This window comes from Sabethes cyaneus, chromosome 3 (assembly GCF_943734655.1).
Source record: "Sabethes cyaneus chromosome 3, idSabCyanKW18_F2, whole genome shotgun sequence".
NCBI classification, from domain to species: domain Eukaryota; kingdom Metazoa; phylum Arthropoda; class Insecta; order Diptera; family Culicidae; genus Sabethes; species Sabethes cyaneus.
In genome coordinates, this window is record NC_071355.1 from 190,079,644 (window position 1) to 190,095,442 (window position 15,799).

At 40.2% G+C, this 15,799-nt stretch overlaps 1 protein-coding gene across 1 annotated transcript in view; it reads left to right on the plus strand.

The window, feature by feature from the left end:
* Window positions 1-15,799, plus strand: part of LOC128739154 (protein rolling stone-like) — a 60,116-nt gene extending 44,317 nt beyond the window's left edge. The window contains exons 4-6 of the mRNA XM_053834571.1: window positions 11,394-11,513; window positions 11,595-11,775; window positions 14,154-15,799. Coding sequence (XP_053690546.1) covers window positions 11,394-11,513; window positions 11,595-11,775; window positions 14,154-14,430 — 578 coding nt within the window. The 3' untranslated portion in view covers window positions 14,431-15,799. The remainder of the gene's footprint in view (window positions 1-11,393; window positions 11,514-11,594; window positions 11,776-14,153) is intronic.

The following is a 15,799-nucleotide window of genomic DNA, read 5'->3' on the forward strand; positions in this document are numbered from 1 at the left end:
GAAAACATCCGAAAAGTGTCGTCCGTCAATCAAGACATGATCGATCTGAGAGCTAGAGTCTCCATTTGGATGCCTCCAGGTGTGTTTCCGAATATTCAAACGTGGAAAGTAGGTGCTACAGATGGCCATTCCTCTGGCCGCGGCAAAATTTATGAGCCTCAGACCGTTATCATTGGTCGATAGATGAAGGCTATGTCTTCCAATGACTGGACGGAAGAATTCCTCCCTCCCGATCGGTGCATTTGCATCTCTGATGATGATTTTCACGTCGTGTTTTGGGCATTCTCAAGCCTGTCATAAAACTCATTTTTAGCATCATCGGATTTATCATCTGCCGGTGCGTATAAGTTGATTAGACTGTAGTTGAAGAATTTGCCCTTAATCCTCAACACGCATATACATCTCAGGTCATTTACGGGCCTCCACCGGATAACTTATTGCTTTTGTTTTTGCCGCCACTGTAGTAGATGTGGTACTTGAAAGAAGTGCCTGCAATAGGGTCTGCACGGAACTCCCTTTCTCCGGAATTTGGCCACCGAACTTCCTGAATAGCAGCGATCTTTACTCCGAGTTGATGCAGCTCTCGAGCAAGCAAGCCAGCCCGTGTTGGTTCATGGAGACTTCGGACATTCCAGGTACCAAGTTTCCAATCGTTATCCCTTAATCGTTTCCTTGTCCCTTGACGTGTCCTATACCGATTGTTCCGTCCTGAATTTCTTTCTCGTTATTCGTGGTAATTGAGTTTTCGGTATACTACCTCACCGGGGTCGCGATACCTACATCTCGCTGATGGGTCTGCCATCTTAGGTATAGCTTGCGGGATACAGCATTTCATATTCAGCCGCCCGTTACGAGACGGACGCTGTGTGAGCCGTCCCTCACCTGGAGAACAGGCGCTCTAGTTCGCACCTCCTAGCTTAGCTGCTTCAGTAAGTACATGAAGCATTTCCGTTTATATTACATGAATAAATGAAGCTTCCAATATCGACAATTTAATTTCGTAAATTAGTGTATATAACAATTATTGTATATAAATCAAAATATTTATTTAAAGAATTGCTATTGTGAGAGTTGATGCATTTTATTCAACTTGCAGCGGGAATTTTAGCTGTGTTCAGTTGAACTACAATTGGTTCGACATAGCTGATTGAACAGCTTAATGTTGTCCGCGATTGACGTCAAAAGTTTATTATAATGGAAACACAACTCGCTTGTATGCATACCTTTCGACCACAGGTGCTGCCATGAAATGAAACTAATTTTCGATTTCACAGTACCACCAAGAATTCAACAAAATTGATTCACCAGAACCGGTTTGAGTTAACTGCACTGCAATATAAAAATAGTTTTTGCTCATTTTAAAGATCTTTGTTTATTTTGGTGTAAGAGGAATTTGCATGAAGTATACATTATCGCAATAAAACCACTTGGTAGAACTTCTTTGTTGGTAAAGTTGTGATAAGCTTTTTGTTTGCTATACGTTGCTCATGAAGTGTCACGAATGAGCAAACATTTGGTTTATGATTCCAAATGGATTGTTTAATCATAAAACTTTTCTCAATAAGATAATAAAAAATGAGAACCCATAGGCAACGATGCAAATATGTATGCAATTTAGAACTCTGCAATTCGATCCTGACCATGTAATAACAGCAGTGTTATTAAGCGTTGTCAACGTTTTTAAAAAAATTGCCATCATTGCTCTCAGAAACACTAAATAACCTCAACCCACCGAGATACTCATGCACCTGCATTGCAACGCTTTCAACATCTTCACCTAATAATGTGATGGACCACAACTCAAAACGGAACAAACGTTCACTCCCTGCAACACGCAGTTTGTAACCGATCAAAAATTAATAATCATTTCACAGCAAAATGAGGAAAGTGATGAAAAGCTGAAACTGAAAACGGCGAAAATGTTTAGATTCATACATATGTAGCTTTGTGTTTTGTTCATTTTACCCAATTACCGGATAGAAACGCACGTACGGAGGCTCGCTTCGGTTTGCACTTTAACACTGCGCATAGATAGAATTCAACATGCCTGGCAATAATATACGGCAATCGCTCTGTCGTGTTTAAAGGTCAAAATCATTTATTTTACGCCATGCAGTTAGGTAAATCCTACGGCAGAATTTCCTAAATGCAGATGTAATGAGAATGTACGGTACATTGCGAAGCATACGAAAGATGTTTTCCTGAACAACCAGAGTTGGTCAGAGTTTACAATACCTTAGTAAAATTGTGTGGAAAATAAACGAGTATTGAGAATAATACTAACATTTATTCAAAATTTTCAATACTCTTGAGTTTTACTTAGAAGTTAGAAAGCTGTTCTTCTAGGAAATTTATTTTTGTGCATCATCTGTAATAGCTCTTTCCACTCGACTGTATCGTATGCTGCCCTGAAATATTTTATTAGACAAAACAGGATGGTTATACCTATAGATAATGCATCATTTTATCCTTCAAAGCAGACTTAGCACAGTGTTTCGACACTAAAATTTTATCCGTTTACTATAAGGCAGTAAAGGTTGTCAACGACCTATCTGTCGCTCAAGTTTATATAAAAATTGCAGCATACCTATCATATGCTTGTGGTAAATATTAGGACCAAAAATGTCTGCTGAAACTGTCGTGCAGCCGGTCGGTAAACTGGATGTCTCCAAACCGGTCTCCTCCCGCAGCACAGCACGACGCACGTATGTCATTAATGCACCGCTAACGAGTATTTAAAAAGGTTAACATCCAACGAATACATTTCCTCAATCGTTACTATATTTTTAATCAAAACCTCGTTCGTTCGCCGGTTTCGGTAAGTGAGCCCGCACGGGTGTGCTCTGAAAAAACAATTAAGTTCTTTGCTCCATAGGAAGCCATATGGGCTAAACTAAAAGACTGGCACTACCGCACCGCACCGACTGGTAGCGCAATTTCCGAAAATGTTAGTAAACACAGACTGTATTCATCATTCAGTTCCGCCTTCTAATGACGTTTGCGGCCAACGCCATCGTCGGTGTTGATGGTTTTGATTTACCTGCTAGGTCATGAGTGCTCGTGTGCTGTCTGAAGAAGCACGAGCTTAAGTGTAAGAGTAGGTATTTCTCTGGAACCAACTCACGCTGACTGTTGCTTTTACTCGGACATACACTGGAAGCTTTACTTTTCTTTAGAACTGTTTGAAAATTTGAAGTACCAGTCCGGTCCGGCGCGGTTAAGTGGAGAATCTGATCTTGCCTGGGATGAATTGAGTACGATTGATTGCTGCCGTACTTTGTTATTTGCGTCAGAGGTTTACAATTTACGTTGGTAAGTTGCCATTCGAGGGCTGAATAAACACTTACAGATTTGAATTGGGTTTAAAAAGAGGATTCGGTGTGTAAAGCGAAATAATAATGATTGGGTATGTCCAGTGCGGGATCACTGAGAGGCTATTGCCGTCTTGATCAAATATCGTTTATGAAAAACAATTTCCGAATTAATTAAGGTGCAGCGACACGGTCATACAACTATGAAATGCTGTAACAAGCTGCCGTATCCGACAAACGTAGATATTTTAGTCTGTACGTGAGAAGTTAATAAATTGTCATTGTTTTCCTTTTTCCTGGTGAACTTTTGTAACTATAATCTCCAGATTTCCTATATAGATCCAAAATCTGTTTTTTTACGTGACAAAATTAAAATTTTATTGTTCGCTTCTTCTTAGATTGCTCCAACTACAACATACACTTCTACGTTTGAATAAAGTCTTCCTCCCGCTAAGCATTTCATCATATTACCGAACAAATAGTAAAACTTCAAAAATGAAATTCAAATGAAAGTGTATAATATAAAGCACGCGTAATGCCTTCCAAAATAGAAAAGTCACTCATCACGTGCCACACGCCTTTTTCCGCCAGTTCTACCAATTCTTCATTTGACCAATGTCACAGGCGACTATTTCCTTATTGTTCAACTGAATTCGTTGAGCAGTTCAAGCGGGCTTTATGAGGGCACGTGCTACTACGGATCACATTTTTACTCTCCGATAAATCCTTCAGAAATGTCGGGAGTACAACGTGCCCGCGCATCTTGTTTTTGTGAATTTCAGGGCAGCATACGATACCGTTGAACGCGAATAGCTATGGCAGATAATGCACGAGAACGGTTTTCCGGACAAACTGACGTGGTTAATCAAAGCTACGCTGGAGCGAGTGATGCACTACGTGCGCGTTTCAGGGACACTTCTACCAGTTCTACCGATTCTTCATCTGACCAATGTCACTAGCGACTATTTCTTTATTCTTCAACTTATGCTTCATCCGGTGGATACGAAGTGAGCTGGTCAACGTCGCATATAAGGTGCTCTCCCAGATTTGTTACGTCGTCTATTCCCAATAGCAAGAGAGTTCGTAGAGCAATTCAAGCGGGCTTTATCGGGGCACTACGTGCGCGTTTCGGGGACACTCTCTCGAGTCTCTTCGAATCGCGCAGAGGGTTGCGGCAAGGGAATGGATTGTCCTGTATGTTATTCAATATCGCTATTGAAGGTGTGATCCGGCGAGAGGGCATCGAAACGAGAGTAACGATCTTCGGCAAGAGTAGCCAACTCCTAGTCTTTGCAGGCGACCTCGACATCATTACTGGAAACCTTGGGACGGCGGGTGCAAGCTATGCCAGACTAAAAACGGAGGCTAGGAAGAAAGCAACGTTTGCCTCCTACGGACAGTGACTATTGACGGTGATGAACTGGAAGTGGTTGATGAGTTAGTATATTTGAGATTTCAGGTCACCACTGACAATAATACGAGTAGAGAGATTCAACGACACATTCAAGCTGGAAGTCAAGTCTACTTTTCCCTCCGCAAGACGCATAGAAGTATACACCGCCGCACAAAGCTGACGACGTACAAAACGCTAATCAGACCGGTAGACCTACACAGACTGCAGCGAATAACTTTGTTTACGAAAGACATACGTGCACTTACCTTATTTGAACGAACGATGTTGCGGACTATTTTTGGTGGAGTACGAACGGAAAGCGGAGAGTGGCGTTGGCGTATGAACCACGAATTGCAAGCACTACTTGGAGAGATTCCAATCGCACACTTGGCGAAAGTTGGGTGACTACGGTGGGCCGACCACGTCGCAAGGATGCCAGATGACTGTGCAATGCAATCCGTTCGCTTCCAGAACCACACCGACACCAGGAATAGGACACAACGTACTAGATGACTCGACCAGGTTGAAGCCGACTTGGGTGTGGACTGGACTGAGTACTGTGGAGAGGAATTCTTGATACGGCAAGAGCTACCCCGGCTCTCGACTGCTAGAAGTAAAAGGTACGAAGTGCCCTGCGATGGCTAACTTCTTCGTTCAAGGACGGAGCGAAGACTCAATTTTGATCTATTTTACTATAGCACCTGAGTCAATCAGAATTTGAAAACTGTATGTATGGGAACTAATTATTATCTCCAATATTGCTGAACTTTTGTATTTACGGTACTATACGGTAGCTCATCCATTGGTAACTCGATTGGCCGCTGCTCCGGTCTTTTGGCACGAAATCGACATTATCTGCCTTATACGTCCTTTGCGTGATGACATGAAGCCAATTCCGGCCAGAAGATCGAAGGATAGTTGTGAGACTTTAGAAGAGGAAGAAGTCGCTTTTAGAGACACTTTTTCAAATACACTTTCATGGTATCTGTGGTCACAAAATGTGTACTCCGCTTTCCGCATGAGCAAATTGCTTGTCTAATCAAGAATTTTGACGTAGGACTACGTCTTTGTTTACTATACTGGGACTGGGTAGCACTTTGTGAAAACGAAAATAGAAGTGTAACGTTTGAATGAAAGATTTCAAATGCTAATCTATACCTATAAAGAAGGATTTCTGTCTGTCTGTCTGTCTGTCTGTCTGTCTGTCTGTCTGTCTGTCTGTCTGTCTGTCCGTATGTTCCTTATAGAATCGAAAACTACTGAACCAATCGGCATGAAAATATGCATGTAGAGGTTTTTTGGGGCCAGGAAAGGGTTTAGTGATGGTTAGAAACCCCTCCCCCCACTAAGAGGGGGGGCTCCCATACAGATGAAACCCAAATTTCTGCATAACTCGACAACTAATCAAGCAAATAGAACAAAATTTGGCATGTGGGTGTTTTCGGTGACAAGAATTTATTCTATGGTAAATTGAGACCCCTCCCCTATTTATAAGGGGAATTATAACTCCTCTCCTCTTTAAAAGGGGGGGCTTCCATACAAATTTACTCATAACTCGAGAACTAATCAAGCAAATGGAACCAAATTTGGCATGTGAAGGTTTTCGAGGGCAAGAATATTTTCTATAGTAAATTAGGACCCCTCCCCACTTTAAGAGGGAGGGCTCCTGTACCAAACAAACACAATTTTCCTCATAACTCGAGAAGTAATTAACCGTTATGTGTACGGGAAATTTAACACCCATAAGTGTTCGGATGGGTACCCGGGTACCCATCGAAATGAAATGCTTCTAACTTTATCAATTCTTGACCGATTTTGTATCTTGAACCGTCAAAAGATTGGAAAATTTGTCTATTTTTAGAGCATGAGACTTACCAAGCCTGGGACCACGTCTGGTTCCCGTAAATCCGGATCTCCGGGATCATGTTCCGGATCCAAAACAAATGTGTACAATTGTCAATAAAACCACACAATATTGGTATCAAAATTCATGAAATCACTCCAGGAGTTGATGTTTATCCATTTTGAGTCCATTTAACGAGTTATCTTCGGAATGGCCATTCCGGAGCAGATTCCCATGGGGCCCTGAGGCCACTAACATGTTTGGGTAGAAACCCTAGCAATATGTATGTCAAAATTCATGAAATCCCTCCAGGAATTGATTTTTTTCCATTTAAGTCGATTTGACGAGTTTTCCTAGGAATGACCATTCCGGAGTAACTTACCGAGGGGCCCGATATGGCCACTAGCTTGTTTGATATAAAAAGAAACCTCGGCAGGTTGTATATCAAACCTCATGAAATCACTCTAGAATTTGATTTTTATCCATATTGAGTCCATTTGATGAGTTGTCCTCGGAATGGCCACTCCGGGGACAACTTGTCAGATGGACTCAAAATGGATAAAAATGAACTCCTGGCGTGATTTCATGAATTTTGACATACATATTGCTAGGGTTTCTATCCAAACATGGTAGTGGCCTCATAGGACCCGACGGGAATCTGCTCCGGAATGGCCATTCTGGAGACAACTCATCAAATGGACTCAAGGTGGATAAAAATCAACTCCTGGAGTGATTTCACGAATTTTGATATACATATTGCTAGGGTTTCTATCCAAACATGTTACTGGTCTCATAGAGCCCCACAGGAACCTGCTCCGGAGTGGCCATTCCAGGGACAGCTTATCAAATGAACTTAAAATGGATAAAGCTCAACTCCTGGAGTGATTTCGTGAATTTTGATATACATATTGCTAGGGTTTTCTATCCAAATATGTTAGCGGTCCCGTAAGGCCCCACAGGAATTTGTTCCGGAGTGGCCATTCCAAAGACTATAAGTTGAATGGACTCAAAATGGATAAACGTCAACTCCTGGAGTGATTTCATGAATTTTGATACCAATATTGTGTGGTTTTATTGACAATTGTACACATTTGTTTTGGATCCGGAACATGGTCCCGGAGATCCGGATTTACGGGAACCAGACGTGGTCCCAGGCTTGGTAAGTCTCATGCTCTAAAAATAGACAAATTTTTCAATCTTTTGACGGTTCAAGATCCAAAATCGGTCAAGAATTGATAAAGTTAGAAGCATTTCATTTCGGTGGGTGCCCGGGTACCCATCCGAACACTTATGGGGTAAAAAAATTCGAAGGCCCCCCCTTCGACCCCCGCTGCTGCTACAGGCAATCTGTTGATGACAAATGGTTTATTCCCACTAGTTAGGAGCATTCTACGAGTTTTAGCTGGCTGAGTTGTCGTAAACCTTGTTTTTCGAGGCTATAAAGTCTCAAAAGGTACCCGGGTACCAAGCCGAACACATAACGGTTAAGCAAATGGAACAAAATTTGGCACGTGGCTGTTTTTGGAGACAAAATTTTTTTCTATGATGAATTATGGCCCCTCCCCACTTTAGGAAGGGGGGCTCCTATACAAATGAAATGCAAATTTCCTCAAAACTCGAGAATTAATCAAGCAAATGGAACCAAATTTGGCATGAGTTTACTAGGGCATGAATATTTTCTATGGTGAATTAGAACCCCTCCCCACTTTAAGAGGGGGGGGGGGCTCCTATACAAACGAAATACAAATTTCCTCATAACTTGAGAACTAATCAAGCAAATGGAACCAAATTTGACACGTGGGTGTTTTTGGAGACAAAAATTTTTTCTATGAATAACTGGGACCCCTCCTCACTTTAGGAGAGGGGGCTCCTATACAAATGAAATACAAAGTTCCTCATAACTCGAGAGCTAATCAAGCAAATGAAACCTTTGCATTCAATGAAGAATTGAATATGAACATTTCGCTCTTCTCTTTTAAATATTCATTTAAACAATTGCACTCACAGATTCTTATAAACATACATATGCCAAAAATCCAGTTTATATTAGTTTTTGGTCTAATGATCTTATATAGTCCTACGTCACCCTTTCGTACAGCCCTTAGGGCTGTATACCTTGTAGTTTTTTCGCAAACTTCGATATCTTCCGGCGAACCAGTATTTCACTGCCAAGGATAAGTTTGATGTTCTAGAGAACTTCCGAAAAAGGAGATACAGCCCTAAGTGTTGTACGAAAGAGTGACGTAGGACTATAGCAGTTTTTGTACACCAATGAACTCAAAGTCCCGATGAATTCTTCGATTGGACGCACTGAGACAGATTTTTCGGGTCGTGGTTTTCGGGTAAAAATGGGATCGAATGGGTATTCAGGAACGATTGTGTTTTATTGGCGTAATGCGATGATGCTCTATCCGGCCAAAACACGTATTGTCCATCTGCACGATGTTTTTGTAGAAACGGGATCAAAATTTTCTTCAAACATTCGTCTGCTGCATCGTAATTGATAGCCAAACCAGAGGGCTTGTTGTTGAAGAAACGAGAAAGAGAACGATGTCCTTCTGCGTCCATAATTTTGGCTGGTCTTCCACTACCTTGCTTGCGAATAGTTGTTGGGCATCTTAGGATATGCCCAGGTAATCAATAAGCATATATATAAGCAGTAAATCAATCGTTCATTAGCATCCCTGGCGTTTTTTACTGCAGGTTGACTGCATAATTCTTGTAAATTGGCATCCACAATACTATTTAAATTTTTCTTGTCGGTAACTAGCTGCAAATAAGCATTTTCACCACTACAAGAGGGCTAGCTGTAAAGTAGCCGCATATTTTGCCAAAATATAATTTAAGTATTGGTTTGCATTTAAATTGCATTGAAAATGCTTATTGGTTATCTGGGTGGTAAACAGTCGAAGCTGCAACATGTTTGCTTTATAAATGTTGTACCGTATACTTTTTGCCAAGATTTCGGTTGCAGTTCGTAGAAGTGTACAACGCGCTACCGAAGTGCTTCTTATTTTGATGCCATTTTTAGCAAAACTGGGCAATCATAAACAAAACAAAAAATATTAACAAAAAGAGGAGAAAGAGAGCTAACACATACATACTCTCATTTTTCTCTGAGTATAAGGGCAGCGTTGTTGAGCATAAGGGCCGCGAAAAAATTCTAAAATTTTAGTTGCCACCCGTTATTATGCTTGGTTGGGACGATATAGTCAAATGAATCAAAATGATAATTTTTAGTCAACTGACCTTTTTCATAAGCTAGTTTTGACGCAAAATATTATGTACGTATTTTCTAAAGATGTCCATTGCAGTGTCAGTTTTGCGCATTCAAACCTGACTAGACTTGTTTTACTTTCAGAACTGAACCTTTCATGTGGGTTGTAGATAAAACTGGTGCCGGAATTTCTGCACTTTCTGGACTAGAGAATGGGGTTGAAAAGTAACAAAAACCTAAAAGAAAAAGCGTGAAAATATCGACATATGGATAATAAATAGTTCGTTCACTCGATAGCGACAGTGCAAAAGAATGAAGTACGGAATACAGAAAAACACGATGACATAATAGATGAAAATAGTAGTCGTAGGACAGATGAACTTTATACAGAAAAAATGATTGCAAGTAGGAGTCGGGCAAGATTTTTATCAACAAGACGTGGACCTGCTGAGTATAATACCTATCAGGTCCACACCGCATTGATAAATCGTGCCCGACTCAATTATTCACAGTTAGATTCAAATGGTGGATTTTACCACTTTATTGTAGGTCCTTTAAATGGTTTACTCGTGTTTTCCGATATATCTGTAGTTGAAGTTTGAATAAGAAAAATAAAAGACCGTCTGTAGACTATTCTTCACCTGGTGCTCGACCAAATAATTATTTTTTTTTATAATTTTTCATAACGGTAGTCTTTCCATTAAATGATAAGAAGAAAGTAATCAAATTAAAGATGTTTATAGTACTCAATAGAGTGAGACAACACGCGAATGGAAAATAGCGGAAAATTGAAATTATTCTTGTTTGGTGCGAATGGAAACCTTAGCTTCTTTCTAATGTGAGTTAATTATTTTTAACATTTTTAACTCATAAATATCCTTTATACATCCCACTGAATATGTTAGGAAGCGGAATGTGATATTGTAATACCCTATAAATTTATGACGATCCGGTATACGGTACAAATAAAACCTTGTAGGTAGTTGCAAACAAACTCCCAGATAGCTGGAGGCTTCGGACAGGAACACTCTACTTGTTTTCCAATCAATCTCTACAACAGAGTTGACTGTAAAATATATGCAAACAATTCAAGTGATTTTGAGCGGAGGCCACGGAATGACCACCAATGTCGCGACATCTTTACATAACATCGTGTCGTGTCGGCTGCATCGATTGTAACAGTGGCACAGCCGATCGGACGCACCTTCAAACCTCATTGATTATTATCTACCGAAGGATTGATAGAGTTCATGCTGTTTGCTTTGCTCTCGGGCCCGTGTAGTCATTTATCGTGAGAGACTCGGTCGAAAGGCTTTGCCAGTAAAACGTTGAATCACAGCCAGGTTTCAGATGCGAATAAATTAGGCTATCTCAATCACAACTTCAACAAAAACAACCCTTTCCAGTTAGGGGCCCATGCCATAGGTCAAGCTCAAAACAGCGATAATATAACATCAGCATAAAATGTTGCAACCATTTACAAACTAAAGACTACGATAAAAACTCCGCTTTGAGCTTAACAATGAAGTTTAAAGAAAAATGCTCTAAAGGAGTGACATCAACCAATTCGGCTTACCAGTGCAGTGGTCAGATGAGGCTAACTAAGCTGTTTCTTCATAATCTTTTCAGAAAAAATATGCAACTGCGAGGATATGCCACGCATCTTCAAGGTCTACTGGATGATGCACAACATAACGCTGGTCGTATCGATGTGCATTACCGTCATCTACTGGGGCATTTTACACAATGGTGAGTTTTTCTGGAATGTTCTCGACGAGTAACGCTCTTCAACTATAGTTGAACATCAACATTTTGTTTTCCGCATTGCAGAGGAGATGCCAGTGGATGCAAACAATATCCTAATCCACGCAACCAACTGTGTGTTCATGATCATAGATCTGATCATTGTGGCTTATCCGGTGCGGTTCTGGCATGTGGTGCAACCGATCCTCTTCGGTTTGATTTACTGCCTCTTTTCGGTGGTATATTATCTGTGCGATGGAACCGACAAGTAAGTATCCTCATGAGGATTCGTGGCAGAAGTTTGTAGCCGAGCGCTTCATTAATGGTGTTTTCCCACATAAAACTAACCGCTGATCACCAACAAAGAAAATGTTACCGCGGTTTTTTCTTTTCAGCAGAACTGATTAATGACGCTTGCAGTTGGAAAACGTACCTACTACAACGTTGCAAACTATGCTCTAAAAGCCACGGTACCGATCAGTTTATGTTCTTGTTAAACGGCTAATGTCTGTAGCATTTTTTTGTGCGTCCAATGTAAAATTATTGCCCACTGTACTGTGCTGCAAGTACTTTGTTGGTACAGTTTCTTATAATTGCGTGCCGTCCGTCGTGGGCACGAGTGTCAGGGTCCACCACGCTTTGGAGCTATCGACTGCTCATAAGCAGAGAACGATCATTAAACGAATTACATAACGCAAACGCGGCGCCTGTAACGGTAACGAGAAATTTGTCAGAGATCCCATATTGAAGATATTAGCGTTGCATTAGAGTTTATACTCACCGTTATGTCGAGGAGCCTAATGTAGAGGAATGTTTGCTATTTATTGCTAAGGGTGCCAACCAACATTCCTGTCTGACGGGGAGAAAAGCCACATACGAACAAAAGCACTCCGCTGTCCACTTGCTAAGAGAAAAATGGGTAATCTTGATCAATTGAATAGGGCCTTTCCTTACTAGGTCTTACTGTCTTCTAATGACCCCCCAGTTAATCACTATTATCTAATAATCGGTGACTCTGTGGAATCTCGTATTTGTGTCTTTTTCAAGAAAATTGCAAACAATTATAATTTTTAACATTGCTGTTTTATTGAACTTTATTATATGGTAGAATCTGAAGAGATTGAGAGCAATTTAACAGTGCGGTAAAACCCACTCCAGCGAGTTGAATCTCATAAATTTACTTTTCATTACAGCGTGAGTAGTAATAACTGTCAGTAAAGTTAATGGTCACAAAAAAGGCGCTTGCAAAAGATTTAATTTTTGAGTATAAAGTACACTAGAATTTTTTTTTACGTCCATTCATTTCGCGTGATTTCGTCCACTTTTTTACGTCCAAAATTTGAATTAACGTCCTCTTTTTTGCGACCAATTTTTTTTACGTCTCTCCAATAGTGGACGTGAAACGAGATTCGAGTGTATATCCATAACATTTGTCTTTTAGTGCATTTCAAATCTTTCTTCCTTTGGTCGCAATCGTTGTTGAAAAGCGTTATAACTGACACGCACGACATCCTGAGGCATTTCATCCCAAATCTTTTTCAAAAGTTGCTTCAAAATATCCGCAGTCAATCCTTTGGTGCGTGCTAGTTTTCCTAGCATGTAACCTCATGCATAGTCGTCGAGACGAGAGGATTCAAATCAGGCGAAGACGCAGGCAACTCTTTCGAAGAAATAAAATCCGGAAAATTACTCTCACACAAAGCCTGTGTAGTTTTCTCCTGGTGAGACGGTGCAGAAACTTGTTGGGAGCAGTATGGTGCAATCTTGTAGTGTTTTGGGCAATGGGAAGCAAATTCAAAACGTTATTGATGTAATATTTAGTGTTGATTTTAACATTCCATTACTTTCACCCTGGAAACATTCTGGAACCTTTGAACAACTAGTTGGTTCCGAGGAAGATCAGAAAGATGTGCCCATATATCCGACCATTTTGTTGGTTGTGGTGATCCTGTACAAGGAACATTTTTTCGTCCGAAAACAGAATTTCACAATGGATCATAGAAAAAGCTAAAAAAATTCACAGATGGCTCCAGCATAGACATGTTCTGTCAAACACACTCGACGAACGTCTGTGAACGACTGTCAAACTGCCTTGCAATCTGATTGGTCCACCTAAAAAGATCGGCTCAGTTTAACCGTTATCCACCGTCAACAACAACGGAACGGCAAGAAATTATGACGTGTAATCTGTATCAGCCTTAAAGTTTACTCTAAATATGCTACGTGCGGCTTTAGTGCCCATCTAGCGGTAAGCATGTGCAAAAGCTACTTAAAATGGTCCATTGGCACCGTGCCAGCAGCAGTGCCGTGATTGAGCAGCTTTCGAAATATTCTTCAAGGTTGACATGGAAATTCCTAGTTCCTTGGCCATCTTACGCCCATGTTTATCTGACTTCCGTCGAATTCGCTCTCTTACTCGTTTGATGGCTTTCGGTGTCCTTACAGTGCATTTGCGGTCAGGTTTGGGTAGTATTCTCCAAGAACTGGTTTCCTTGTATTGCTTGATAGTACAAGGATAAATTTAAGTGTATTCCGAATGATTTCAGCCATTATATTTTTTCTACTACTATTACTACGCTGGAACCTCTAAAAGGGTTTATACGAGTTATTAACTAGAATTGATACAACGTTCATTTCCCATTCCAGAAAAGGTCGCCATTACATCTACAAAGTGCTGGATTGGAGCAAACCAAGCGGAGCCATGGTGACCGTCGTTGGGACAATCGTGTTGGCCATCCTGGTTCAGCTGCTGATGCTCTTTACGTACAAATTGCGTAGCTTCTGCTATCTGCGCTACTTCAACCCGAAACCAATTCTGCCGACCAATTCCACCATCAACTTGCAGCAGGGTAAGGGCTGCGACGGTATATCGATGGTGTACGGGGGCGATAACCCTGGATTTGCCGTTTCCGAAAAGTATTAAAATGCAATACGGAGTACTAGCAACTACTGCGCAAGTTTGATGAAAATCACGCTTTGAGTTATGTAAATAAAAGTATTGAAATGTGTCAAATTAACAGCTACAAACTTCAATTGTTTAACTACATAAAATAAATAGGTATGTGTTATTAGAAGATGTAACTCTTGAGCATTAGAGCGCAGTTCGAATTGATTTACGACAACCCACAATGTCCCCTACAGCAAAAAGCGTCACGCTTTTTTCTAGAAAACAAGGATTTGTGCTAAATTTAGGACATTTACTAAAACTGGTGTTGCGAAACAGAAAGCATAGCTTGTGTTGGATATTATTAACAATAAGACAAGATGAATGAATATTAGGCGTTACTGTTAGTTTAAGTCACGAGATTAATTTATATTAATGTTTTAAAGGTTGTAAATTGTAAATTGTAATTTGTAAAAAAATATATATATGATTAGAAGGCATACGATATACGTTAACAATTAAAATTCTCGATCAAAATAAAGAGCATTTCCAACGAAATATGTGATAGCAAAACTATCAGATTTCTCGTCATATTGCTAAACATACATTATATCGAAAACTCTTGAACGATTCGTGGATATGCTAGTGAAACTGTGATTTAAGGGATTCCAACATGCATACAGACCGTCTTTCACTGTCCATCCGTAGATCCATCTACAATAGAATAAAATAGTTTGTGCATAATTTATCAACCATGTATGTATACGATAATCTAGATCAGTGCTGCCAGGTATAGGCATGGTGCGGGCCAAATGAGATCGCCCCATGATGTCGCGGGCCGCAAATTACTCTGGCCGTTCCTGTGCATAACAAAATGCAATAAAAACCATTTTCTGGGGATTACCACAAGATTTAAACCGAAAAGCATTCGAAACTACAAAATGCACGAGGCATTACGGCTGATTTAAGTGACCCCTGTGTCATCAAAAAAGTTACTCATAAGTCTCTCAAATCAGTCCGCGGGCCGCAGAAAACCCATCACTGGCCATCACTGATCTAGATTTTCAAATAGTTTTAGACAACAAATTCAGCACCTTGTAAATTAATGGAAACTTTTCATTACAAAATAAAATGAACTGTTTTTGATACAAACAAACATAATACAAAAAATGAAATGGAGAATCTGGCTACATTTAGAAACACATATAAAACTGATTTTTTGATATGACTTCCCGTAATAGATAGTAACTTACGACATAGTAACTAAGGATGCTGAATAAATGCTGTTTATTTTTTTTATTACTGATAAGTAGAAATGTGCAGGATTTATATCGAAGGTAGAAAAGTTTTTACATATCTACCCACTATCTCTATAAAGCTTCAAATATCAGGTAATAGAATTACATTA